The sequence below is a fragment of the Podarcis pityusensis genome (assembly GCF_964106645.2).
Source record: "Podarcis pityusensis genome assembly, chromosome: 16".
NCBI classification, from domain to species: domain Eukaryota; kingdom Metazoa; phylum Chordata; class Lepidosauria; order Squamata; family Lacertidae; genus Podarcis; species Podarcis pityusensis.
Genome location: NC_138041.1, coordinates 42,146,797 through 42,174,608, shown reverse-complemented (window position 1 = coordinate 42,174,608; position 27,812 = coordinate 42,146,797). Strand labels below are relative to the sequence as shown.

The following is a 27,812-nucleotide window of genomic DNA, read 5'->3' as shown; positions in this document are numbered from 1 at the left end:
TTGAGACATGTGCTGCATCGAGTCCACCTGAAGCTGCTCCTGCCCCCTGAAGGTCATAGATGTGCAAAGTTAGATGAGACTATGAAACTCACTGCCACAAGACATGTTCCTGGCCTTTGGCTAAGGTAGTTTTTAAAAAGGGTTAGAGTAATCCATGGCAGGTAGAGCGGAAATGAAGATGGGTCAATTCTCATGTTAATGTGAACCTGCCTGATTCCTGGTCTCTGAAACTGTGTGTGAACCAAAATGAAGCCATCTTTCTGTGTGAACTGACCTGTACAAACAGGCCATAAGGCATTGCTGGAAATCTCAGGAAGAAAGAAGAGGCTTGTGATGACCTCATCGCAACCTGTAGTGGGTGGGTGAGATGATGCTGAAATCTAAACTGTCCCAGCCATGCTCATAGCAAGAACTTTCTACAAACCACCCAGACAAACAGAGGATTCAGTGCCCAGAGGCAAGCTAAACCAGAGGGCTAATTCCTTCACTGATACACCATCATACACTGATACACAGGTTGAGCTGTGGAATACACCAATTTTGGGGGGATGCAGAAGGATTATTGAGGGAAGCCTGAAGGAGGGGGCAATGCCCCTCACCTTGTAGCTAAGACACTTTTTGTAGAATTTAAATTACAGTGGTACCTCGGGTTACATACGCTTCAGGTTACATACGCTTCAGGTTACAGACTCCGCTAACCCAGAAATAGTACCTCGGGTTAAGAACTTTGCTTCAGGATGAGAACAGAAATCATGCAGTAGCGGTGTGGCAGCAGCGGGAGGCCCCATTAGCTAAAGTGGTGCTTCAGGTTAAGAACAGTTTCAGGTTAAGTACGGACCTCCAGAACGAATTAAGTACTTAACCCGAGGTACCACTGTATCTGAATTTTGTGCAGTTTCCCCACAAGGTATTATGTATGAAATGCATATATTTATTAAAATATCCCACAAGCATGCACTATTGTGAGCTTTGTTTGAAGAAATGTGTGTATTGGGAGAAGTGCAAAATAAAATGCCGACAAATTTTCATGAGGCCTTAAAAAAAGGCAGATGGAATGTGGAAACATGGCAAAGTGACCTTAATATTGGAAAAAAGTGAAACGAAGACTGAACTTGACAGATTTGTCATGCACCCCAGGGAGGGCTGTCCAGTTGTTATTAGCAACTCCTGCAACTAAGCTGGTGCAAATGTCTTGCTCTGCATTCCTTTGGATCACATCAGCAAGACTGAGAGGAGGTCTTGTCATTTGGGCAGCTCAGGACCTCCAGACACCCTACCTGGGCTTGTGCCCCAGGGAGGTCACCGGTGCTAACACAGCAGTTTGATTTCAACCCCAGAGGCTCAGTCCATTGTCTCTCAAGTCAGACAGATATAACAACAGTATATCAGCTCCTTTGCAAGGTAAGAGAATACTTTGGCAAACACGAGCCCAGAGCCAAGCCAAGCTGAGCCTTGCAAGTGGCCGGCTGAGGAGCTCTCCTCAGCCGGCGAGAATTTATGGATGGAGGCCACTGCGTAAGTGATTTGGCTTGCAGCTGCCATAATTAACAGACTTCTATTCAGAAGCGTATGCCTTGGCATGGTTTCTGAGCAGCCAGGCTTCAAAGGAAAAGCAGTTTGTTTTGTGTGTCTCCCCCTCTCACTCCCAATTTGGTTGTGGTTTTTCCCTCTCTCTCCCTCTCTCATTGGCAGTTGGGTGCTTTCTTCTCTGTCAAATAAAATGCATAAAACGAATGACATGAAGTGAAGGCAAACATGACAGCAGGGGCCACTCACAATGTAAACTTTCTGTGAGCAGCCAAACTATTCCGACCCTGCCCAGGAGCAGCCAGCAAATTCCTCTCACGCAGGCCTGCCTTGCTCAAAGTTGGGCTCTGCTTCCCCTGCACGCTTGGAGGGATGCTGAGCCATCCTCCAGGAGCCCAACCCAGAACATCTTTGCTATCTCAGCTTTTCCAGGGGTTGGTGGAGTTACAGCACCAGAGGGGCTCCTCCCAATGTTGCTGGACTGCCGTTCCCATCGTCTGTGGCCGTTGGCCATGTTCACTGAAGCTGATGGGAGTTGTAGTTCAGCAACATCTGGAGGCCTCAAGGTTCCCTGCCTGTGGGTGATAGCAGGTTGCAGGGAAAGGGCACCACAAAGGGATCACATGCTCCATTTCCCATGCTCTGTTGGCCTCTGTAAAATAACTTTCCACCATTCCCTGGTGCTAATGGAAAACAGTTCACTAACTGAAATGCATCTATCTTTTGGAATGCACATCATACTGAAAATAGTATACAAATCTTCATTATATAAGGGAGATTGCTTGCAAAATGTGTATGTTAGGAGAATTCCATACTAAAATGCTGGTGAATTTTGCACTTTGGACTGTGTAAATGTGGCAAACTGAAATTAATATTAGGAAAATGAGAAGCTGAGGGAAACTGAAATTGACACATTCACTCATCTGTAGCTGTGTCTTTCTTTCACCTCAAATTAGGGATGTGTATATATGGTGTCGTGTTTAGAGTGTCGGACGAGGACTGTCTATTGCAGGGGTAGGCAACCTAAGGCCCAGGGGCCGGATGCGGCCCAATCACCATCTCAATCCGGCACACGGATGGTCTTGGAATCAGCATGTTTTTACATGAGTAGAATTTGTCCTTTTATTTAAAATGCATCTCTGAGTTATTTCTGGGGCATAGAAATTCGTTCATATTTTTTTCCCAAAATATAGTCCGGCCCCCCACAAGGTCTGAGGGACAGTGGACTGGCCCACGGCTGAAAACGGTTGCTGACTCCTGGTCTATTGCAACCCTAATCCTGGGGTTGGTTAGCAAAGCAAAAAGTGTTACTGTTATAAAGTTCTGTGGAAAGGTCTAGGAGAGCCAATGTTAGACTAGGACCTGGGAGACCCAGGTTCAAATCCCCTCTCGGACGTGAAGCTCACTGGGTGACCTTGGGCCCATCATGGCCTCTTTCAGCCTAACCTACCTCACGGGGTGGTTGTGAGGATGAAATGAGGGTATGCCACCTTGAGCTCCTTGGACGAAAGGAGGGATAGAATCATAGAATCATAGAGTTGGAAGAGACCACAAGGGCCATCGAGTCCAACCCCCTGCCAAGCAGGAAACAACATCAGAGCACTCCTGACATATGGTTGTCAAGCCTCTGCTTAAAGACCTCCAAAGAAGGAGACTCCACCACCACACTCCTTGGCAGCAAATTCCACTGTCAAACAGCTCTTACTGTCAGGAAGTTCTTCCTAATGTTTAGGTGGAATCTTCTTTCTTGTAGTTTGGATCCATTGCTCCGTGTCCGCTTCTCTGGAGCAGCAGAAAGCAGGGATGTTTGTGTGCATGTGTGTGTGTGTGTGTGTGTGTGTGTGTGTGTGTGTATTTGCGTGTTTGTGTGCAAATAAAGGTACCACAGGGATCCTTTGCTTTATGATAAGATTTTCCTAAATAAAAACAATCACTTAGACTCCCCCACAGGTTTTTTAAAAAGTGAAGGTTCTTTGCTCCCACCCTTTCCTTAAAGGAAGATCCTTCTGAACATTTCCTCCAGCAAAAGGGCTGCCGGGGGCAAGTGCATGTCTCTGTTTCAGGGGAGTCTGCTGCAGAAGGGATGGACAGATATTAGTCCTCACTGGGAAGAGTGACTGATCCCTGTCTTTCTCTCCTCTCTCCCTTGTAGTGTTCAGACGGCTCGAGAATCGCTCAGCTCAAGAGGAGACACGTAAGTGAACTCCAACGGGAAATGCCTGATTCAAGCTTACGTGGGACTAGAGGATAAAACACATTGATTAACAACTGCAAAAAGTACACTCATTGAACAGCAGCCAAAATATGGGGGGGGTGAGAGAGATGGGCCATGTCCTTCCATTTGTTTCCAATCAATTTTTCAGATTTATCCCCTTTTACGTTTGCTGAGCCCACATTGATCTTCCCAAATGTTATGCCTCTTAACATACAGCAGATATTAACAGCTTCTTCAATCTCTGCCCTCCTGCCTCTGCAAATAAATGGGAGTTTCTATTGTCTCAGTAGGTTCAGTAGTGAGATAGTCTTCAGGTTTTTAGAACCAGCTTGATTTTTCAATGGGTCATAAAGAAGGAGGAGATACCTCAAAAGTTCATGAGAAGTTGAGCTGATGGACTATGCTGAAATGGCAAAGCTGATTGGTAAACTCAGAAACCAAGAGGACAAAAACTTTTAAAAGAATTGGAAAAAATTATAACATATCTAGGAGACCACTGCAAGCAAATGGAAACAACTAGCAGGATTTTAATCTACTTGTAATGTAACAGATACTATTGATAATTTGGATTGAAATAAAATAGAGTATGGAATAATATGCAGTTGTAAATGTTGATAATGTTAACGGAAACTGTTAACAGAGAAATCTGAGAGCTCCCTTGGACAAAAAAAAAAGGACACCAGCCAGGAATACCAGAATACCAGGGGTGGCGCCATCGGTAATGGTGGATTCCCTCTGATCCGGAGGGACCGGCTCCACGGAAAACGGGTCTGTTCCGCTACGGCGAAGTGGGGACCCTTTAAAAAATCACAGGCGGATGAAGCCTGTGACCATGGGACTCGGCGGGCACCATTTGTGCCCCCCCAATTCGTAAAGGAACCCAATTACGGGCTCCGGAGCGAAGAGGGGCTAGTGGCGTGGTTCTGAGAGTCAACTGCTTCTTCCATGGAGCGAAGCCGCACAGCTGTTGCCGGAGAGCGCTACCTTTTTCCTGGGACAATTTGGCTACAAAAACAACTACCTGTGAGCAGATCAAATTTGGACAATTGGACTTTAAACAACGATCTGTGAGTAGAACGGAAAATTGGATTGAGAAATTCCTCTTAATTTGGCACTGAAGCGGGAAGGTCTAAACAGGAAGTCAGCCTTCCGTTTCTTGTAGATAGATTAAAGCAAAGACATGGCAAACTAGAGTTTAGAAAGTCGTTTGTAAAGGATCAACTTTCATCATCTAAAACTACTGAACCCCCCTTCGGAAGCAGGAGAAGAGGGGGGTTTTTTTCCGGATTGTTTAAACCTGCAGAAGAGAGTGTAAAGAAAAGTAATTTTCCACCGTCTTGAACCTGGGAGCGGGGTGTCAGGACAGACGTTTTTGGGAAGTTCATTGACTATAGACAAATGTTTTTGACAGATAGTTAAAAGAAGAGAAACATAGTGATTCCATTGTTCTCTTTCGCATTTTAAAGGAACAAATACTGACATAATATCTGAAAAAGGAAACTTTGTTGTTAGATCTGCTGTTAAAAAAAAAGAAAAGAAAAGAGATTGATACAAATAGAAGTTCCTAGAGGGAGCTTGTGAAACTGTTATTAAACTTGAACTGGGGAGCTTCGCAGCTGCAAACAGATTAAGATCGTGGGAGCAGACTTCTGACCTTGCATAACAATGTATTCAGAGACTCTGGTGCGTGCTTTCTGCAAGACAAGTGCTTTATTGGAACAGTTACATGAGAAGACGGATTTGATGACTGTTGCGATTAGAAATTTTGGACAGGTAGTGGGTATCTATATAGAACCCACCCAGGAATCAACTCAGGAGTGTCCTCTGACAGATCAGATGAGGGAGGAGGCTGTTGTTGGACCTCGGGTGGCAGAGATGGAGGGAGCTGTGGCCCAGCAGGAACATGAGTTGTTGGATTTGACAAATGAACTTGGAAAAAGCCAGATTTGGAGAGATAGAGTTTTGTTGGGCTTGGAGATGGGGGGCTGGATAGACCCCCCTATGCAGGGATGTCTTGACTTTTCAAGTCTGGCAATGGGCCGTGAGGAGTTTGGGGTTGTGGGGGTCCTCAACTTTGGAGGGACCTTGAAACATGCTTTTAAATACTATATGGAGTTCAGTGTGGACTATGGAAAAGGGGCCGATCTATCGAGAAGGGACAAAAATACTGTCAAGTTGGAGTTTCCACGAGTGAAAGGACCAGGAGACAAAGTAAAGTACAGGTATAAATATGAAGAAGATCTGCGGAAGGGACATGGAAGAGACTTAAGGGCCTCGGACATAAGATTACCAGGTTAATGAACCAGATGGATGGGATAGAAAGGACTGACAAAACCCGGGACCAGGAGGAAGAGACGTTGGATGAAGATTGGAAGAAAATTTTTAAAATTTTTTATTTAGGATTGTTTTGTAAAATTAATGAGTATTAGAAAAATGTTGGAACGAAACTATTTGGCTTTAGCAGAAATGTTAAAAAGAACTCTGCAAGAATATGTTATGGTTATGAGAAATTGGTATAAATAAGATTTAGTTTTAAGTTTTAGGGACTTTTATAGCAAGATAAGGTTAAAATAGATTAAGGTAATATAATGACAGAATATTATGAAAAATGGGAAGGATTTGCTGTGATAATTAATAACTGGAATACAAAAAAGGGAGGTGTGAGGAGGTCGATGAAATAAGGCAATGACAGTTAAGGATTTGGGAATATTGGATTTGTTTTTAAATTACAGATAGGTAGCTGTGTTGGTCTGCCATAGTCAAAATAAAAAATATTCCTTCTAGTAGCACCTTAAAGACCAACTAAGTTAGTTCTTGGTATGAGCTTTCGTGTGCATGCACACTTCTTCAGATACACTGAAACAGAAGTTGCCAGATCCTTCTATATAGTGAGAAAGTGGGGAGGGGTATTACTCAGAAGGGTGGTGGGAATGGGTGATTGGCAGATAGCTGGGATGAGCCTGTTGATGACTCTTAACGACTGCAATAGGTCTTACAGGAAAAGGCAAGGGGTGAGAAGGTGAGAAATGGCTTAGTCATGTATAATGAGATAAGAATCCAATGTCTTTGTTCAAACCAAGAGATCTTGTATTGAGATCTTGTATAGAATGTCCTGGGAGATTGAAGCCAATTTGTCCTTACCCACAACAACTTCAAACTCGGTGATGACCTGTTCCTTCAGATCAGCGGCACAGCAATGGGCACCCGCATGGCCCCACAGTATGCCAACATCTTCATGGCAGATTTAGAACAACGTTTCCTAAACTCCTACCCACTCAAACCTCTCTTGTACCTGCGATACATTGACGATATTTTTATCATCTGGACACATGGTCAACAGACCCTGGACACCTTTCACCAGAAATTTAATGATTTTCACCCCACAATCAACCTAACAATGAATCAATCTATGCAAGAAATACATTTTTTGGACACTACTATAAAAATACAGGATGGGCGCATAGACACCACCTTATACCGTAAACCAACTGACCGACAAACATATCTACATGCCTCTAGCTACCATCCCAAACATACCAAACAGTCCATTGTATACAGCCAGGCACTACGTTACAGCCGCATCTGTTCCAATTCTACAGACAGAGACTCTCACCTAAGAGATCTACAGCAAACCTTTTTAGAACTAAAATACCCAGCAGATGAAGTTAGACAACAGATCAACAGAGCCAGACTGATACCCAGAGAGAACTTGCTGCAAGACAGACCCAAAAAAGAAAATAACAGAACACCTCTAGTCATCACATACAGCTCCCAAGTTAAAACAGTACAATGCATCATCAGAGATCTACAACCTCTCCTGGACAATGACAGTTCTCTTTCTCAAGCTCTGGGAGGAAGACCTTTCATTGCCTACAGACAGCCGCCCAATCTTAAACAACTCCTAACCCACAATAATACTACAACCAGACTTAACACCGACACTGGCACCAGAGCCTGTAATAAACCCAGATGCCAACTTTGCTGCCACATACACCCGGACAACACCATTACTGGCCCCAACAACATCACACATACCATCTCAGGACTATTTAATTGCTCATCGTCTAACATTGTGTATGCCATCAAATGCCAACAGTGTCCTTCAGCTCTCTATATTGGACAAACAGGCCAAACCTTACGCCAAAGAATAAACGGACATAAATCAGACATCAAGAATCACAAAACAGAGAAACCAGTAGGAGAACACTTCAATCTCCCAGGACATTCTATACAAGATCTCAAAGTAGCTGTTTTGCTACAAAGGAATTTCAGAAATAGACTGGAAAGAGAAGCTGCTGCATTGCAACTCATTACCAAACTTAAAACCATGGAGAGACCTGGTTTGAACAAAGACATTGGATTCTTATCTCATTATACATGACTAAGCCATTTCTCACCTTCTCACCCCTTGCCTTTTCCTGTAAGACCTATTGCAGTCGTTAAGAGTCGTCAACAGGCTCATCCCAGCTATCTGCCAATCACCCATTCCCACCACCCTTCTGAGTAATACCCCTCCCCACTTTCTCACTATATAGAAGGATCTGGCAACTTCTGTTTCAGTGTATCTGAAGAAGTGTGCATGCACACGAAAGCTCATACCAAGAACTAACTTAGTTGGTCTTTAAGGTGCTACTAGAAGGAATATTTTTTATTTTGTTTTTAAATGTTTGTGGTTTACTTTTGCTTTTTGATTTTGATGTGTTATGTGTTTTGTTTTTTTATTTTGATTTTTATCGATTTGTATTGTCTGTTATTTGCTTTTTCCTTGTTTTTTTTCTTCTTTGTCTCTTTGTTTTTTCTGTAATTTTAAAATGATTAATAAATATCATTTTAACAAAAACAAAAACAAAAACAAAACAGCAGCCAGTAGGCTTGGTCTTTATTGAAGACTGTGGCACCAGGACTCCCACCTGCCACCAGGTGGAACAAGATGGAAGCCGTGAACAAAAGAGCCCCCAAACTTTTATTAGCTGCTAATCCCCATGTTACCCCCCCCCAAACTACATCACTCATACATCATGGTTATATCATGAAAGGGGAGGTCTGGTGGCAGTAATTTGAGCATCCTGGACCCTACCCCATGGTTCTCCTTGCCCTCCACCAAACACCCATCAATGTAACAAAAGAGATATTTACATTTCCCTGTTTCCCAGCCAAGTTAATCACACCCTTTTGTCTTCATCTGGGTTTGTTATTTCTGGAATGGCTACCTGTCTGGCACTCAGGTATCAGGATGCCAGGAATTATCACTCAGGCAGAGGGGCTGCTGAGTAGCTGAGCTCACATGTCTATAGGAATTTCTGAAGTTTTCCCAGTGAGCCAGTACATAGATACATTTATCAGCGAATTGTTACATTTGGTATCGTGCAGCAGAGGCCCTTTGAAACTGTGATGGGGTGTTTTGTGGGGACAATTCACAAAAGTCACAAAAGCAATTGTGCTGGTTTTGGTAGTGGGCTGCATGTGCATGATATTGCTGGAGGGGTAACCCCCCCCAACCTATACATAAATTCCTGCAACAATAATAGGACCCATGGAGGGGGTGGGGGGAGGTTGTGAGATTCAGGGTAATCTCTATATATGGCTATGCATTTGGATTGTTATAATTGTCCACGTAGAAGAGAAAACAAAGTTGGGATATATGTGGTGCAGTTGAGCATTCAGCGTAGGCAGATGCGTAGGCTATTGGCCTGTGTATCTCAGTGTTGCCTACATGGACTGGCAGCAGGTCTCGAGGGTTTCAGGCAGGAGATGCCTTTGGGAATGGAAGCAGAGACTTTCTGCATGCAGGACAGGGACTCTCCATTGAGCTATCCCCCCCCCCCCATTCCCAACAATGCAGATTTTACATCCACAAAGTGATTGGTGCAAGAACCCCTTTTCTGTCCTATCTGTAAAAAGCCCTGTCTGTAAAAAGGCCCCCATAATTTGGCTTGGTTCAGACATAACATCTCCACTTTGCACTTGAAGGGAAGAGATTTCAAGCTTCACTTTCTGGTTTATAGCAAACTATACTTTGTTGTTATAGCCAGGGTGGAAGGGATGTGTCTCCAGCCCACAGCCTGCCCAAGTTCATCTACAGTTGCAATTAAAATTATTCCACCCCCATTGCAAATCAGGTTTATTATCAAAATTTACAGAATTTCAGTAGTTGGCAGTGAGCAAATCAAACAAAAGCAATTGAAGTAGCTCAACACAACAGATGCTTCAAATGGTTTCCCCAAATTCAGCTGAAAATGCAACTTTAACTAGTTTCTCCACTCTCACTAGTCATCAACCCCCTGAATAGAATCCCTCACAATAGCACAAATACAACAGGTGTTGTCTCAGGCACACCTGATGCAACTAATCAAGGGCTTGAGACAACATAAACAATAATTGCATTACCTATCAATAATCATATATGGAAAAATCATATGAATATGTTATGCAAGACCACAAATGTTCAAAGCAAATGCACTTGCAAAGCACAGGAGCTGATTGTGCATAATTGTTGTGACTGTGGAAATAAATATTTGCAGTTTTCTTAAACAGCTTCTTGATTCTTAGATTCTTTCAAATTTGTTATGAACTTCCATTTGTGCCATCTCACCCTTCCTCCAGGCAATTCAGGGTGGCGTGCATGCACTGCCCCACAACCCATGGTGGCTACAGCTGATGGGAGTTGTAGTCAAAAAACACCCAGAGGGCATCAGGTGGGCAAAGGCCTCTCTCCTTGCCCATTTAGCCTCACAACAACCCTTCCGTGTTCTTCCACTTACAGCGAGAGTCAGCTGAGTCTGGGGTCAACCATGAGCTTGAACTTGGAACCTGAAGAAAGCGTCAAATCGTGGTCCAGTTTGGCATCGGCATGGTCCTCTCCATCCAGGCAAACCGTGGACAGCCGTGGTACCCAGAGCCTGAGGTGAGACTCATTCTTAAGTGTACGAAAAGGGGTGTCTTCTGAGCAATGCAACAGGTTTGTAGAAACTAGGGCTGTGCATGTCCACCTCCATTCCCTGGATCCAATTCAGATCAGCCCCAATTTGAGACAATCCAGACCTGACCTGACTCCTCCGACTGGAGCGTGATCTGGAAAATGGAGGCCATGTGAGCTTGCTACATTTTGAGACGTTACCTTCCCTTCCCCCAAACACACTAATTAGGGAGATTCTAGCCCTGAATTGTAATCTAGATCTGTCAGTGAGCAAACCCCAGTTCCCCTCCTTCCCCTGGTGTTCACCTTATATAGTACTGTAATTAAAAGTTGCAACACTTTATGTGTGATCTTTTTAACTTGAGAGAGATTTTTTTTTTTTTAGTTGCTGAGGAGTCAGTCCCCTGGTGTGCTGAGCAGGGCAACGGGGGCTGTGTAAATTCTGGCAATGCTATCCAGCCCCCCCCCCCTCTGATACAAAGGGTGGACCTTCTCTCTGTGGGTTGGACCTGGCAACCATCCCTTCCACCCTGGCTAGCATAGAGGAGAGGGGTAGAGCCTCCAAAATCAGGGCCAATGTGCTGCTGGATCCCAGATCCTGGGAGCTGCTGCTGTGCTCTGGCCCTGCCTCTGTCTGACCCATTGTGTGAACTCAATTGTGTTTCATCTGATCCATCTACTGCAGTTATTAAGTTTGCAGATGATACTACCATAATGGGTCTAATTACAGGTGGAGATGAATCAGTGTATGGGGGGAGGTTCAAAAAGTATCTACATGGTGCCTAAAGAATAACTTGCACCTAAATATTAGCAAAACAAAGGAGATGGTGTTGGACTTTCGAGGAAGAGAGGGGAACTAGCCCCGTTGTATATCCGGGGGAGGGGGGGTTGTGTGGAGAGAGTCCATTTAAATTCCTGGGAGTTTACCTTAGTGAAGACATCACTTGGAAAAACAATATAACTCAGGTTGTTAGGAAGGCCCAACAGAGACTCCAGTTCCTCAGGGTCTTGCGAAAGAACAATGTTAAACAACAACTGATGACCTCCTTCTACTGGTCCACAATAGAAAGTGTCCTCTCATATTGTATCACAGTGTGGTACGTTGGCTTGACAGCCACGGACAGAAAGTCTTTACAGAGGGTGATGAACACCCTCAATGTACTTTCCTTCCAAGTTGAAAACCAACATTTCAGTGATCACCTCCCAATAGTGACCACTTTGTCATTGTTCCGGTACCAGAAGGACTATAAACACTCAGTCCCTCTGGAAACCTCATCAGCGACCAAAATAAGAGGGATCAAATGGTCGGAGGCTGTGGCCCAAAAATACCAGGATTTTTTCCATAGGGAAATCACTGCCTATCTACCTCAAATAACTACTGATTTACAAGATTCCAATTCGGTTTTGAAACTTTTTAACCTTCTTACAACAAACCTTACCACTTTTTTTACATTACCTCCCCAAAAGGCGAAAGTGGCGCATTGCAGTGCTGGGGCCCCTTGGTTTAACACCTCTTGCAAACAAGCAAGATCCCTTCTTCGTTCCATCTATAATGAATACAAAAACTCTTATGCCCAGGCTCTACCATCCTCCTATTTACAAGCCAAAAGAGCATACAAACAGACTTTAAAGCTGGCCAAACGTGAGTGGTATCTAAAGCGTTGGCGAGCCTTGATTGCGGCCTCTAGATCCCGCAGACCACAGGAATTTTGGGCTTTGATAAACAAAAGAGGAAGGAAGTACCCACTGATGATTATCCCTGCGCCCACATGGGAACAATTCTTGAGTAAATATTTCTCCTTGGCAGAGGAATCCAACTCATCCACGGAATTCCGAGCCGACCATCTACCTTTGTGGCCCTCTACCGACCCAGACCTGATAATGAACTTGATATTAGATCTGAAAACGGGCAAAGCCCCTGGGCCGGATCTAGTCCCTGCTGAGGCTATTGTTGCGCAACCGAGGTGGTGGGCTGAAATCCTGGCCAAAGTCTTTGATGCAATTAATTCTACGGGGCTTATCCCTAGGTCATGGAAGGAGGCCGTGATCGTGCCAGTCCATAAAAAGGGTCCCCCTGCTGACCCGGAGAACTATCGGAACATCAGCCTTTTGTCTATCATCGGGAAAATCTATGCAAAATTTTTGCTGTCTAAGCTGTCCCATTGGGCAAACGACTCAAATTTGATTGGCCACGAGCAAGCGGGCTTTAGGAACAATTATTCGACCACTGACCATATGGTAATTATGTATCATCTTGCCAGAAAATATTCTGCCCCGAGTCGGGGGCGCCTATGTGTCGCTTTCATAGACCTAAAGGCCGCCTTCGATAGTATCCCAAGAAACTGTCTATGGAAGAAATTAGAGAGATGGGGCATAGATAGAAGGCTGTTATGGCTTATAACCCAATTACACCATGGGTCGTCGGCTAGAGTGAGACTCACACCGGCGGGAAACCTATCCAACGAGGTCCCAATAAATAGAGGTGTGCGCCAAGGCTGCATTTTGGCCCCACTCCTCTTCAACTTGTTTATTAGCGATATGAAGCTCTTTCTGAATGAGTCTCAAGCCAACATTCATGCCCCCCGCCTAGCTGATTTTCGCTGCCCTCTGCTCCTATATGCCGACGATGCAGTGATCCTTTCCTACTCTAGAGTCGGTTTATGCAGAGCTCTAAAGATTTTTGCGGCTTATTGCAAACTCAACCATCTGACAATTAATCATGGGAAATCTAAAGTCCTGGTCTTTACCAGGTCTCGGAAAACTTACAGCTGGAAGTTAGATGGAGTCCAATTAGAACAGGTTTTCAAATTTAAATACCTGGGAGTCTTTTTTCACTACAACCTAAGCTGGAAGCCACAGATACAGTATTTACTAAACAAAGGGAAAACAATACTTTATACTCTACTCCAATTTTTTGCGGCCGACGGAGCCTCCCACATCCCTTCTGCATTGAAGGTGTACCATGCAAAAGTGGTTTCCACCCTCTGTTATGCTGCCCCGCTCTGGGCCCCAGGGTCCAATTTAACATCGTTGGGGACATTGCAGAATCAGTTTCTCCGTCGCCTCCTGAAACTCCCCATGTGTGTGAGCAACGCAGCCATACGTCTGGAGTTAAGGATTGCATCATTGGAGACTGTCATCTGGAAGCGAGTCTTTGGTTATTGGCTGTCCAGCTGGCATAGGCTTCCCGACCATTACCTTTTTCAGTGCCTCTGGCGGGACGACTTTGTCAATCCGTGGGTAGGAAAAATCCATGCCAAACTTCTGAGCATCGGAATTTCTCCAGCAGACTCCTTAAAGATGAACTTACGCTCAGCCAAAAGCCTTATTGAGCAAAGATTAGCAGACATTGAAAACCAACACAACCTCGCCGGGGGTGGGGGTGTCTGCTCCCCCAGATATCACGGAATAACCCCACCACTTGGCCTTCCATCATACATGTCATCTCTTTCATCTGTACCACACCGACTTGCATTTATTCGTGCAAGGTTCAATGTCCTTCCATCGAACCTGCTGAGCCACAGATTTTCCAAGGGTTTGGTGTCTCCGCTATGCGTGTGTGACGGGAAAACTGTTGATTCTCTCCCACATATAATGTTCAACTGCCCCCTACATAGCATAGCCAGGACTAAATTCCTGGGTCCTGCTTTACTACGCTTGGTTGGCAGGCCTGTTGAGTCACATGCCGCACTACTTTTGCAGGATACAGATCCTTCTGTAACTCTGCAGGTGGCGAGATTCCTGAATGCGGTTATCTCACACACAAAAACCACCAAAAACAACAACAACATCAAAAACTAATCGGACAGTTTTGAAGAGAGTGCATGTCGGATCTCGTCTTCAGTTTTCCTTTTTCTGGGATCCGTCCCTTGGAGCTATCCGGGCCCCAAGCTGTTACCTGGCTCTGCTCAATGACCCACCCCTGCATCATGGTGCTCACCTTCTGGTTTTCACCTTCTGATGCCGAATATACCGGCTTTATGCCTCTGTGCTTTTATGTTTGTACATACTTTATGGGCTAATAGCCGTAAATAAATAAATAAAAATAAATAAATAAAGATGAACACAGCACATGGGCTGTCCCCTGAGCCTGCTAGATGATATCGCAAGGGATAGATGCCTTAGGAGAGCGAGAAAAATTCTCAGGGATGATTCACACCCTGGCCAGCACCTTTTTAATCTTCTACCCTCTGGCAGGATATATAGAAATATAATCAGTCGTACCAACAGGCTAAAAAACAGTTTTTATCCATGGGCTGTTAGGCTGCTGAACGGAAAATAATATAGTGCAATTGACTTTTGGGGTTGGTGCCTTGTGCAACAAGCACACAGAGTGCAATGAGATTGAGTGTTTGCTGGGGGGCAGGTTTGGTTCATTTCATTGTACACAGGTTGTATATTGACAATAAATTATTATTATTATTATTATTATTATTATTATTATTATTATTATTAGCCTTTGGCCTGATCCAGCCAAAGGATCCTTCCATTCTTAGCACATACTACCTCAGGCTGACTTGGAAGGCTGCTCAGCAGCCAGTAGCTGCAGCTTTGAACGAAGTCTGTCTTGAGCTGACTTCATTTGCTTATTTTCTCCATGGATCATCTTCCTAATCCTTGCCATTCTGGAAGAGAAGCAAACCATATATAAAATCTCTCTCTCTCTCTCTCTCTCTCTCTCTCTCTCTCTCTCTCCCCCCTGCAAATGTCAAATATTTAGAGGTCTCTTCAACTTTAATTTTTCAAAGACCAGTTCCAAGCAATGGCATTTACTCACAACGTGGGTCACTTGCTGATATTCAGCTCTAATAAAGGTCTGCAGGTCCTTTCAGGGAACAAACATCTTGAATGTATGCAGGCGATTCTCCTCTGGGGATTTCTTCTCTCTGTTTCAAAGGCTCCAAAGCAGGAGAGTCACTTAGCAAGACCCCCAGCCCCCCAAAGCAGCAGCCCCTCAAATGCCATTTTTTAAACAGCACTGCTAATATGAGGTGGGGCGGAGATTGAGATTTTAACCGAGGAGTTGTTGCAGTAAGGCTGCGCTTAACCACTGGCTGTTCTTGTGCTCCAGCTCATCCCCCTTCCAGATTATCTCTCCCTGCCCTCAGATTCCTAGGTGGGTATTTTCAGGACTAAACATGCCTTTGGAACATAAGTGGTGGCGGCAGCAGGAGGAAAGACTTGCAGTTTAAAAACAATCAGCACCAGGTGAAAAGATGAATCCCACCTCTGCTCAACATGCACCTCTCTGTGAAAAACGGTCTTCATTTTTAAAGAATTGACCATTGGGAAAATGTTGCCACAAAGATCTAGCCACGCATCTAAGCAGTGGCGTTGCATGAGCTTATGGTGCCCAGGGCAGGTGCATGCACTCTGGAGGGTGTGCATGCATGCGCCGGGTGTGTGTGCATGGAGGGTGAAGGAGGCCACCATGGCACTCCAGCCCTCACCACTGACATCGCTGGAACGATCCCGCACAGCACTGGAGCCAAGCAGGGTCATGCTGTGCCACCTGTCTGCCTGCATAGGGGGGAGCCTGGCCAGCCAATGTGGCACTTGGCGGGCATGAACCAGCTGCCCCCACGCCAGTGCCCCCAGCACAGCCCGGCCCAATGCTCCTCTCCGTGTGCGTTAGTTTCTCTGATGCCAGTAGACGAGCGCTAGGCTCTGCTGGGGGTGCCTGCATGGGGGGGGTGCCTGCTTTGTTGTTGTTTAGTCGTGTCCGACTCTTCGTGACCCCATGGACCAGAGCACGCCAGGCACTCCTGTCTTCCACTGCCTCCCGCAGTTTGGTCAGACTCATGTTCATAGCTTCGAGAACACTGTCCAGCCATCTCGTCCTCCGTCGTCCCCTTCTCCTTGTGCCCTCCATCTTTCCCAACATCAGGGTCTTTTCCAGGGAGTCTTCTCTTCTCATGAGGTGGCCGAAGTATTGGAGCCTCAGCTTCACGATCTGTCCTTCCGGTGAATATTCAGGCCTGATTTCCTTCAGAATGGATACGTTTTATCTTCTTGTAGTCCATGGGACTCTCAAGAGTCTCCTCCAGCACCATAATTCAAAAGCATCAATTCTTCGGCGATCAGCCTTCTTTATGGTCCAGCTCTCACTTCCATACATCACTACTGGGAAAACCATGGCTTTAACTATACGGACCTTTGTTGACAAGGTGATGTCTCTACTTTTTAAGATGTTGTCTAGGTTTGCCATCGCCTTTCTCCCAAGGAGCAGTCGTCTTTTAATTTCATGACTGCTGTCACCATCTGCAGTGATCATGGAGCCCAAGAAAGTAAAATTTCTCACTGCCTCCATTTCTTCCCCTTCTATTTGCCAGGAGGTGATGGGCCCAGTGGCCATGATCTTTGTTTTTTTGATGTTGAGCTTCAGACCATGTTTTGCGCTCTCCTCTTTCACCCTCATTAAAAGGTTCTTTAATTCTTCCTCACTTTCTGCCATCAAGGTTGTGTCATCTGCATATCTGAGGTTGTTGATATTTCTTCCGGTGACCTTAATTCCGGCTTGGGATTCATCCAGCCCAGCCTTTCGCATGATGAATTCTGCATATAAGTTAAATAAGCAGGGAGACAATATACAGCCTTGTCGTACTCCTTTCCCAATTTTGAACCAATCAGTTGTTCCATATCCAGTTCTAACTGTAGCTTCTTGTCCCACATAGAGATTTCTCAGGAGACAGATGAGGTGATCAGGCACTCCCATTTCTTTAAGAACTTGCCATAGTTTGCTGTGGTCAACACAGTCAAAGGCTTTTGCATAATCAATGAAGCAGAAGTAGATGTCTTTCTGGAACTCTCTAGCTTTCTCCATAAACCAGCGCATGTTTGCAATTTGGTCTCTGGTTCCTCTGCCCCTTCGAAATCCAGCTTGGACTTCTGGGAGTTCTCGGTCCACATACTGCTTGAGCCTACCTTGTAGAATTTTAAGCATAACCTTTCTAGCATGTGAAATGAGTGCAATTGTGCGGTAGTTGGAGCATTCTTTAGCACTGCCCTTTTTTGGGATTGGGATGTAGACTGATCTTCTCCAATCCTCTGGCCACTGCTGAGTTTTCCAAATTTGCTGGCATATTGAGTGTAGCACCTTGACAGCATCATCGTTTAAAATTTTAAATAGTTCATCTGGAATACCATCACTTCCACTGGCCTTGTTATTAGCAGTGCTTTCTAAAGCCCATTTGACTTCACTCTCCAGGATGTCTGGCTCAAGGTCAGCAACCACACTATCTGGGGTGTACGAGACATCCATTTCTTTTTGGTATAGTTCCTCTGTGTATTCTTGCCACCTCTTCTTGATGTCTTCTGCTTCTGTTAGGTCCTTTCCACTTTTGTCTTTTATTATGGTAATCTTTGTACAAAATGTTCCTTTCATATCTCCAATTTTCTTTAACAGATCTCTGGTTTTTCCCATTCTATTGTTTTCCTCTATTTCTTTACATTGCTCATTTAAGAAGGCCTTCTTGTCTCTCCTTGCTATTTTTTGGAAATCTGCATTCAGTTTCCTGTATCTTTCACTATCTCCCTCACATTTTGCTTGCCTTCTCTCCCCCGCTATTTGTAAGGCCTTGTTGGACAGCCACTTTGCTTTCTTGCATTTCCTTTTCATTGGGATGGCTTTTGTTGCTGCCTCCTGTATAATGTTGCGAGCCTCCATCCATAGTTCTTCAGGCACTCTGTCCACCAAATCTAAATCCTTAAACCTGTTCCTCACTTCCACTTTGTATTCATAAGGGATGTGACTTAGATTGTATCTTACCGGCCCAGTGGTTTTTCCTACTTTCTTCAGTTTAAACTTGAATTTTGCTATAAGAAGCTGATAATCTGAGCCACAGTCAGCTCTAGGTCTTGTTTTTGCTGACTGTATAGAGCTTCTCCATCTTTGGCTGCAGAGAATATAATCAATCTGATTTCGATGCTGCCCATCTGATGATGTCCATGTGTAGAGTCATCTCTTGTGTTGTTGGATAAGAGTGTTTGTGATGACCAGCTTGTTCTCTTGGCAGAACTCTATTAACCTTTGCCCTGCTTCGTTTTGAATTCCAAGGCCAAACTTGCCAGTTGTTCCTTTTATCTCTTGACTCCCTACTTTGGCATTCCAATCCCCTATAATGAGAAGAACATCCTTCTTTGGTGTCATTTCTGTAAGGTGTTGTAAGTATTCATAGAATTGGTCAATTTCAGTTTCTTCAGCACCAGTGGTTGGTGCATAAACTTGGATTACTGTGATGTTAAAAGGTGTGCCTTGATTCGTATCGAGATCATTCTATCATTTTTGAGATTGCATCCCAGTACAGCTTTCGCCACTCTTTTGTTGACTATGAGGGCCACTCCATTTCTTTTACGGGATTCTTGCCCACAGTAGTAGATATGATGGTCATCCAAACTGAATTCGCCCATTCCCGTCCATTTTAGTTCACTGATGCCCAGGATGTCAATATTTATTCTTGCCATCTCATTTTTGACCACATCCAACTTACCCAGGTTCATGGTTCTTACATTCCAGGTTCCTATGCAATATTTTTCTTTACAGCATTGGACTTTCCTTTCGCTTCCAGGCATATCCGCAACTGAACGTCCTTTCGGCTTTGGCCCAGCCGCTTCATCAGCTCTGAATCTACTTGTACTTGTCCTCCGCTCTTCCTCAGTAGCATGTTGGACGCCTTCCGACCTGAGGGGCTCATCTTCCAGCGTCATAACTTTTATATGCCTGTTGCCTTTGTCCATGGAGTTTTCTTGGCAGGGATACTGGAGTGGCTTGCCGGTTCCTGCTCCAGGTGGATCACATTTGGTCAAAACTCTCCACTATGACCTGTCCATCTTGGGTGGCCCTGCACGGCATAGCTCGTAGCTTCTCTGAGTTATTCAAGTCCCTTCGCCACGGCAAGGCAGTGATCCATGAAGAGGGTGCCTGCTTTGCAGCCCCTCAAAAATCTGTGCTCAGGGCCACGGCCCCATTGGCTCCCCCATGCCATGCCCCTGGCTAAAAGGCCACCTGAGGGCCTAGCAGTAAATGATGTTTCCACTACGACCATGGCATGAGAGCACATAAGAGTCCTGCAAGGGGGCCACCTAGTCAAACATCCTGTTCTCACAGTGGTCCACCAAATAACAGTGGGAAGCCCACAAACCAAATGCAGCAGGACGCACCTTGCTGGTGGCCACTGCCTATGGTACTGGAAGTGGCACACAGCCATCATGACGCGTTGCCATTGATAGGCTCCATGTGTTTACCCAGTGCCCTTCGAAAGCCATCCATGCTGGTGGCACTCATGACATCTTCCGTTACCAAACCCTACAGTTTAGCCATGTGCTGCATGAAGAAATACATTGATTCAGGACACACTAAAAAAAGTGTGCCTGTCCAGAATCAGCTTTGTTGGATGTTCCCGAGTTTTCGTGTTCTGAGTGAGGGAGAAAAATGTCTCCCTAGTCACTTTGCCCATGCCCTGCATAATTTTATACCCCTCAATCATGTCCCCCCTGCCTTTATTCACCTTTTTTTTCTGTAGCAGCAACAGAAAGAAAAATCATGCACCAGCCGCGGAGTGATGGGGTGTATGTGTTGGGGAACAGGGGGGGAAGGGGCTTTAGCATCCCTGTGCTGAGGGTCCCCTGAAGTCTGGCACTAAGCCTGGTGTGGGGTTTGCGAGAGGGAGCAGTTGTCCTAAAACAGCATCAAACAGAGTAGTGCTGATTGATTGATTGATTGATTGATTGATTGCTTTCGTTTCTCTCCAGCAAACATAATTTTGGCTGTGTGTGTGTTTGCACGTGCATTCATTGGCAGGGAGGGGCAGTGGAAGGAGCAGGGAATCAATTTCAAGCATTTCTGCTAGATTTATCCAAGTAACAATGCCCCTTTATTAGTTCCCTGGTACCTGCTGTGCCATGAAATTCTGCAGAGTTCTGGGTAGTTTTGCAAAGTTTGCATAACACAGAGCATATTAGAGCATTCAGAAAATATCGTTGTCAGCTAAAGAACTTGCATGTGCTCCTTTCGAGGGCTTATGCCGCCTTCCAACCTGTAGCGTAGTTTGTCAACTTCAGGGGAGGGGAGGGGAGCCACCAGCTGGCAACTGTGGACTTTTGCTACTCATATGAAGCTAGCACAGTTTATCTGCCTGGGGAAGAAGAGAGTGGTCCTGGCAAAATACTTTGACAAGCAGGGAGAGCAACCTGACCATTAAGCAAAGTGAGGCAGCCAGTTTGGAGATCTCATGAAATCCACAGTTATCTTTGGGGAAGGATGATGGCTTAGTGGTAAAACACAGACTCTGCATGCAAAACATCTCATTAGTTAGAACTGTGGAACTCCCTCCTGCAGGAGGCAGTGATGGCCATCAAGTTAAATGGCTTTAAGGACAAATTCATGGAGGAGACATCCATGCAGCCATACTTCTGAATACCAGGGAGAGGGTTGTTCTCATGCTTAGGTCCTGCTTGTGCATTTCCCACAAGCATCTGGTTGGCCCCTGTGAGAACAGGATGCTGGACTAGATGGCCATTGGCCTGATCCAGCAGGCTCTTCTTAAGTTCTTACATTTGTATCTTCAGACAAGGTGAGGAAAGATCCCTACTTCAGACCCTGCATAGCCACTGCCTTTTGCAGTTAGACAGTCTTGAGCTGGACAGAGCAGGGGTCTGACTTTGTATCAGGCACCTTCCCATATTCCTTTTCAAATGAAGATAAACGCTAGAAGATTCAAGAGAGTCCAAAGGTCTTCTTCACACCACACATAGTTAAACTCTGGAATTTGGTACAGAAGTTGGGATGGACACCAGCTTGGCTGGTTTTAAAAGGCTTCTCCGTCAGAACATCATGGGGTGATTTGTGCTCATGAAGGAAATTAACCCCTTCCTTTATGTCTGGCTCCTACAACATCTTGTTCCCAGAGACATGAAAGAAGAAAGAGCCAAATTCAAGCACGGAGAGTCTGGCATGAAGAGGTCACCATCACGATTGCTGCTGTTGTGTCATTAGTTTTAATGAACTGCAGCAGACCTTTAAAGAACACACAGTGCAGTTGGCCCTGGTCCCAATAAAGACACAACCATAGGAGTTTGTACAGAGCATTGCAAGAGGCTGGATCTCGACCCGTGGGAAAGTCAAAGTGGTGATGTGTGCAGGAGTTAAGGTCACACAGCATCCAGCCGAGGAAGGTGGCTGCTGCTAGACTGGAATGAGTCAAATGTTAGATGAAAGATGCCACATCAAAACACCCTACTTCAAGTGAGATAATGTGCCTTGATGTGTTCTCCAGAGATAATTTAAAGAGATAATGTAATGTATTTGAGAATTTGTACCATATGCTCTGTCTGTTGCTGCCAGAGAAGAGTGAGGGCTGCATGGCTGTACGGCTGTACTTTTTGATGGGGAGGCAAAAATGTGAGCTTCCCCAGAGGAGAGTGAAACAAGATGAAGGGAGGCTGTCTGACTGGCGGCCCTCTGAGGACCAGGGTACATATGCCCAAGTCTCGAGGCCTTGGACCTCAAATTTGTCTAAGTTCCCTCTCACGCCCTAAGAAGCTCAAGGCAGCATGCATGGCCCACCCTCCTGCACCGTGTCATCTTGACAACAACCCTGCACAAGACATTAGGCCTCCCATTTTATGGACTTGTGAGTTTCTCTCATGGTCACATTCTGTGGGTCTATTTCCACATTTATCTGTGGGATGTGCTGGCTTCTGTGCATCGTTAGCCCCCACCCTGGCTGGATCACATGTTCCCTTCCCCATGCTGATGCCCTCCAAGTACCCACCACAGGTAGAGTATTGGGGACAGCTCTGGTCACCTTGACGCAAAAAGGATATTATGGAGTTGGAAAAGGTTCAGAAAAGGCTGACCAAAATGATCAAAGGAATGGAGTGACTCCCCTATGAGGAAAGGCTGGAGCATTTGGGCTTTTCAGTTCAGAGCAAAGGCATGTAGAAAGTGGCATGTAGAAAATGGAAAGAGAAATCTTTTTCTCCTCTCATAACACTAGAATACATGGACATCTGTCTCAAGACAGAGAAAAGGAAGTCCTTCTAAAAGAAGGGACTACTTAATGCAGCACATAATTAATCTATGGAACTTGGTCCTATAAGAGGCCAACTTCGATGGCTTTAAATGAGGACCGGCAAAATTCATAAAGGAGATTACGCATTAAGCAAAATAAGAAAGTGCTTAGGGCATCAAGGGAAGGGGGCACCACAGAAATTTTCTATGGCCAGAATTTTAACGTTAATGGTCACAAATTGCTCAGCTGGGTGTTCATCTTCTCAGTTGAAGTATATTAAAGACCCCAACAGAACAACTATGCAACAAGGCAGGGTGCCTTATCACTACTAAGTATAAAAAAAATCCTTCCAGTAGCACCTTTAAGACCAACTAAGTTAGTTCTTGGTATGAGCTTTCGTGTGCAAGCACACTTCTTCAGAAGAAGTGTGCTTGCACACGAAAGCTCATACCAAGAACTAACTTAGTTGGTCTTAAAGGTGCTACTGGAAGGATTTTTTTTATTTTGATTATGGCAGACCAACACGGCTACCTATCTGTAACTACTAAGTATAGAAGCAGATGCACTACATAAGATTAGTTTTGAGGATCTGATCAAAGATTTTGCAATTAGAAAAGTGGGAGAAAAAATTCAAATATAAATAAAGTGGAAGTATACAAAAACAAACATTATTTTCCATTTTACTGTAGGTTTTGTTTCATTTCAAAAAAATAAAATTTGTTTATACTTTGAGTTAGATATACTGTATACGGTGGCACCAAAATATTTTACGTGCTTAGGGCCTCTAAAGGTCTTGATCCATCCCTGCTCTGCCTCCACAGTCAGAGGCAGTAATGCTGGAGGGGAGAGGACTGCTTTTGTGCTCAGCTCCCACTTGTGGGCTTCCCATGGGCATCTGGCTAGCCACTGTGAGAACAGGATGCTGAACGACATGGAGCATTGGCCTCATCCAGCAGGCCCATCTTATGTTCTTAAGTTTTTAACCTGGTGTCCTCCAGATCTTCTTGAACTCCAACTCCCATCAGTCCCAATCAGCATGGCCAATACTTAAGGGTGGTGGGACCTGGGCCTCCCCAAATGGACTCCAGGTGTGAGACGGCTGCCATTTAAGGCTGCCTTCTCTGGAGCCTGACCATTCTGAGTCTAGCTGAGCCAGTACAAGTTCATTGTCTTCTCACTAGGTGGCAGCATCAGGCATGCCATCCACACGCTACCAACCTGCCTTACAGGGTTGTTGTAAGGACTACTGAACCTAAGAAGCACTTTGTGCAATGAAGGAGAACACTGTTGGGAAGTGGGTGCTGGTGATATGAATGACTGCACTCCTGGTTATCAAGTTGTTATTTCAGTGACATGATAGGGAGGTGCCACATAGGACCAGTGTGGTCTACTCTGACTGGCAACAGCACTTCCGGACCTCAGCTCTATAAATGTGTTCCCGATAATGCTGTTGAGGATTGAACCTGGGACATTCCAGATGCACAGCTGTGCTCTGACACTGCGTACCAGCTCCTCCCTTAACTTGGTTCCATTTCCCATCTCTCCTTAAGCAGGGCTTGTCTAAGGCAAGGATAAGCAAACATCCATGTTGCATTACCTAAGACTTACCCATCCCTCTTGAGAACTACAGTGCTCATGACCCACCAGTGGACACTGTGAATTTACAAAGTAGATTTGCTTATTTAGGATCCAGTAAGGCTAATCCGTCTCCTTTAATGATCCTGACAGCGCACCCATGCTTAACAACTTTTTCTTCATACAAAACAAGTCTTTTGCACACACACACACACCCAATTCCTCCCTTTTAAGTTCAAGCTAGATCTAATGGGAGAATGCAAAAACATCCTTAAGCCAAACAGAATTTTTGTAGTGAGCAATCTGCACCAAAGCAAATGACATACAACAGTAATTAACGAAGATTACACAGCAATTAGGGTGATTACGCTTATGCTAGTCGAAATAATTTATGCAATAATATCTGTACTTAAATTGAAGCACAGTGCATGTCCAGAGACAAAAGGAGATGAGCCATGATTCTGCATGGGGTGGGGACAGGATGTAATGACAATGTGCAGAAAGAGAGGGGGGAGAGGAAGTGTCACTTGGTTGAGCAGAGAAACATTTTCCCCTTCAATATAACATAGCTCCAATAGAAAGCAAGAATTCTTTCAGCTCTGGAGGCCTCAAGGATGCATTTATTTGAAATCAGCATAAACTCCCCTTGCCTCTGAAGTCCCTGGCTCTGTGCCCCTCTCCTTATCTCTGCCCATTTCCACTCTCATTTCTCCCCTTCCTTTCTTTACTACTCCCTGGCCTAGGCTTCCTTCAGGGGGCGGATTTCTCCATTCCCCACTTCTTACTTTCTGAGGACAAGAGCAACGTAGCCATCAGCAACTAGAAGGATAGAGCTCCCTCCCAGAGGAACCAGGGGTGGCCACCAGCTTGGATGGCTTTAAAAGAGGATTGGGCTGTTTTGTGGAGGGTCAGACTACTGGCCATGTTGGCCAAGCTCTGCCTCCATAGTTGGAGGCAGAAATGCTTCTCAGTCCCAATGGGTGGAAACCCTGGGAGAAGGGAGTGGACTTGTGCTAGATTCCTGCATGTCCGTTTCCTGTGGGCATTTGGGTGGCCTCTGAGAACAGGATGCTGGACTCGATGGGCCACTGGTCTGATCCTGCAGGCTCTTCTTAAGTGACCTTTTACATGCCGCCACCTGCCAGCCCACCCAACCTTCTGTGTCACAATGGCAGTTCAGCCAGCTACCCCAGGGTCTCCATCAACCCCTCTCACGGCATCCTGTGAGGCAAAAGTGGGGAACCTTTCCTGGCCAGTGGGCCAGATAGTCATCTCCCCTCTCCTTGGTGGACCAAACTCGACATCAGGGTAGCCTCAGATGATACTGTGCTTCAAAGCGCAGAGCTGGGCTGATTGAAAGCCCTTTGGAGACAGCTTTGTGCCTTGATCAAGGAGGGGGAATCCATTTCAATTCAGTGGAAACCATGTCTCCCTCTTCACATTGCTCCTTAAATCTTCAATTTCAGAGGTTTAAAGGAGCAGCAGAAGGCAGCTTCCAAAGGGATTTGCAAGCACACTGACACCTCTCCCCCCTCCCCCTCCCCCGCTGCTCCTTTAAACCTTTGAAAGCAAGTATCCCACAGAGGAGCTGCAGAAAGAATGTAGTTGGTCAAAGGAGCACTGGACTCAAAAAGATTGAAAATCTCTGGTCTACACTGACTGGCAGGAGCTCTCCAGGGTTTCAGACGGAGCCTCTCCTACCCCTACCTGGGGTTTAAAGGAGCAGCAGGATTCTGAAATGACTGGCAGAATCCGAGATCTGGGAGAAGAAACAATGGAGGAGGACTGGAAAAAATTTAAGGACTATCTACAAAAACATCATAAGCTATATGAATGTTAAGAATTTGCATGGCTGGGAAAGTCTAGCTTCAGCAATAAAATTTGATGATTTGGGAAACTAAGTTATAACTACGAAAGGACCAAAATCTAAAGTAATTTTTATGCCTATTTTAGGATAAAAGTAATTTGATAATAAGTATTTTAAATTTAAAGTATAATTATTTGAAATTACAAAAAACGCATGAAACAAGGTAACAATTTGCTGATATCTTTATTGTAAAGAATGCAGGCTGAGGGAGATGTGGGGAAGTCCGGTTGGTTATGAAAAAATGCTCTGGAAAGATGAATTTTTTTATTTTCTTTTTCCTTTTTTTGTTTTGTTGCTTCTGTTATATATCTGACTATATATTTGTACCTGGAAAAAAGCAATAAAAAATATTATTAAAAAAAAAAAAAAAGGAGCAGCAGGATTGAATCTAGGACCATCTACATGCAAGGCAGATACTCTGCCACTGAGCTACGGTCCTTCCTTGACAGGGGTTAGGGAAGCCTGTTATAAGGGGAGAGCTTCAAACCACAGGTGGTCCACAAACTAATTCACCAGGAAGAGAAGCTGTTTCTGCAAAGAAGAGCTGCCAACTCTAGTGTCTCCCCCCTTTCGCCACAGTGCCTCCCTCCCTCCCTCTTCTGTCTCCCTATCAGATGAATCCACTAGCTGGCATCTACCTGGCAGCCCTCCTGTGCTACCTTGTTATGAGGGAGCTCTGCAGGGTGGAGAGAAATGCAGTGAGCTCCATTTCATTGTTGCATCACAGTTTCACCCCAGCCACCCACGGATTTCAGGTGGAAGGATCGGATGGGCTCTGCAGGCATAAATCATTCCTTCTCTTCCACAGAGGCTTTTCAAAAGGGTATCCAGATACCACTGCTGAATACACATCTTCACCATTCCAGCTTCTCGGAGCAGCACAACACTGCCTTCTCCCCTTCGGGGGCTTCCTACACCATCTGCCCAGCCACTCCTGACTATTGTCTATGCTGGTTGGGGCTGGTTGAAATTGGAGCCCAACTACAGCTAAACAACCAGCTGAACAAACCTATTCATCTTCTGGCAGACCTTGTGGCTTCACCTTACCTTGCCCTTACCTGAGCACTGGAGGGGCCATGATCAGAGGCAGCGATGCTTCTGATTATCAGTTGCTGGAATCCACAGGAGGGGAGAGTGCTGCTCTTGTGCTCAGGTCCTGCCTGTGAGTCAGCCCCTGTGAGAACGGGATACTGAGCTAGATGAGCCATTGACCTGATCCACCAGTGTTCTTCTTGTGTTCTGTCTCACCTTAAGGTGTGGGGCCCATGCTGCATGATGTTAGGCATGTAGCCCACTTTCTAATGGTGGCTTCTATCTGGGTTCACCACTCTCTTCGTTGGGTCCCAGAGGTGATCAAGGGAAGCAGGCTCTTGTCACAAGGGGTACAGATGGCTGCTGTGCTCAAGGGTGTGTGTGTGTGTGTGTGTGTGCGCGCGCGTACCTCTCATAGTTTGTTTGTGTTGGTCTGAAGCAAACAGCCTGCCTTTGAGAGGTTTTTGAGATTACATGTGAGCAGCAAAGAAGAGCATCTTTCTCTTTGCTTAGTGAAGTCTCCAGCTAGCTCTGAGAATACTATCATTGACAAGCTGAGTGGGGAGGAATAGACCCACTCATCCTCCTGTTCTGCCTTGGATCTGATGAGGCCTGAAATGGTTACTAAGGCAACAGAGGTGTAAAGGAGTCTGCAATGCATGCTTTGAT

The 27,812-nt window shown here is 45.2% G+C and overlaps 1 protein-coding gene across 1 annotated transcript in view; it reads left to right on the top strand.

Annotated features, from left to right (window-relative positions):
* MYO18B (myosin XVIIIB) overlaps positions 1-27,812 on the top strand; it is a 300,711-nt gene that overhangs the window by 252,158 nt on the left and 20,741 nt on the right. Inside the window, exons 42-43 of the mRNA XM_080986568.1 lie at positions 3,680-3,721; positions 10,506-10,646. Coding sequence (XP_080842694.1) covers positions 3,680-3,721; positions 10,506-10,646 — 183 coding nt within the window. The remainder of the gene's footprint in view (positions 1-3,679; positions 3,722-10,505; positions 10,647-27,812) is intronic.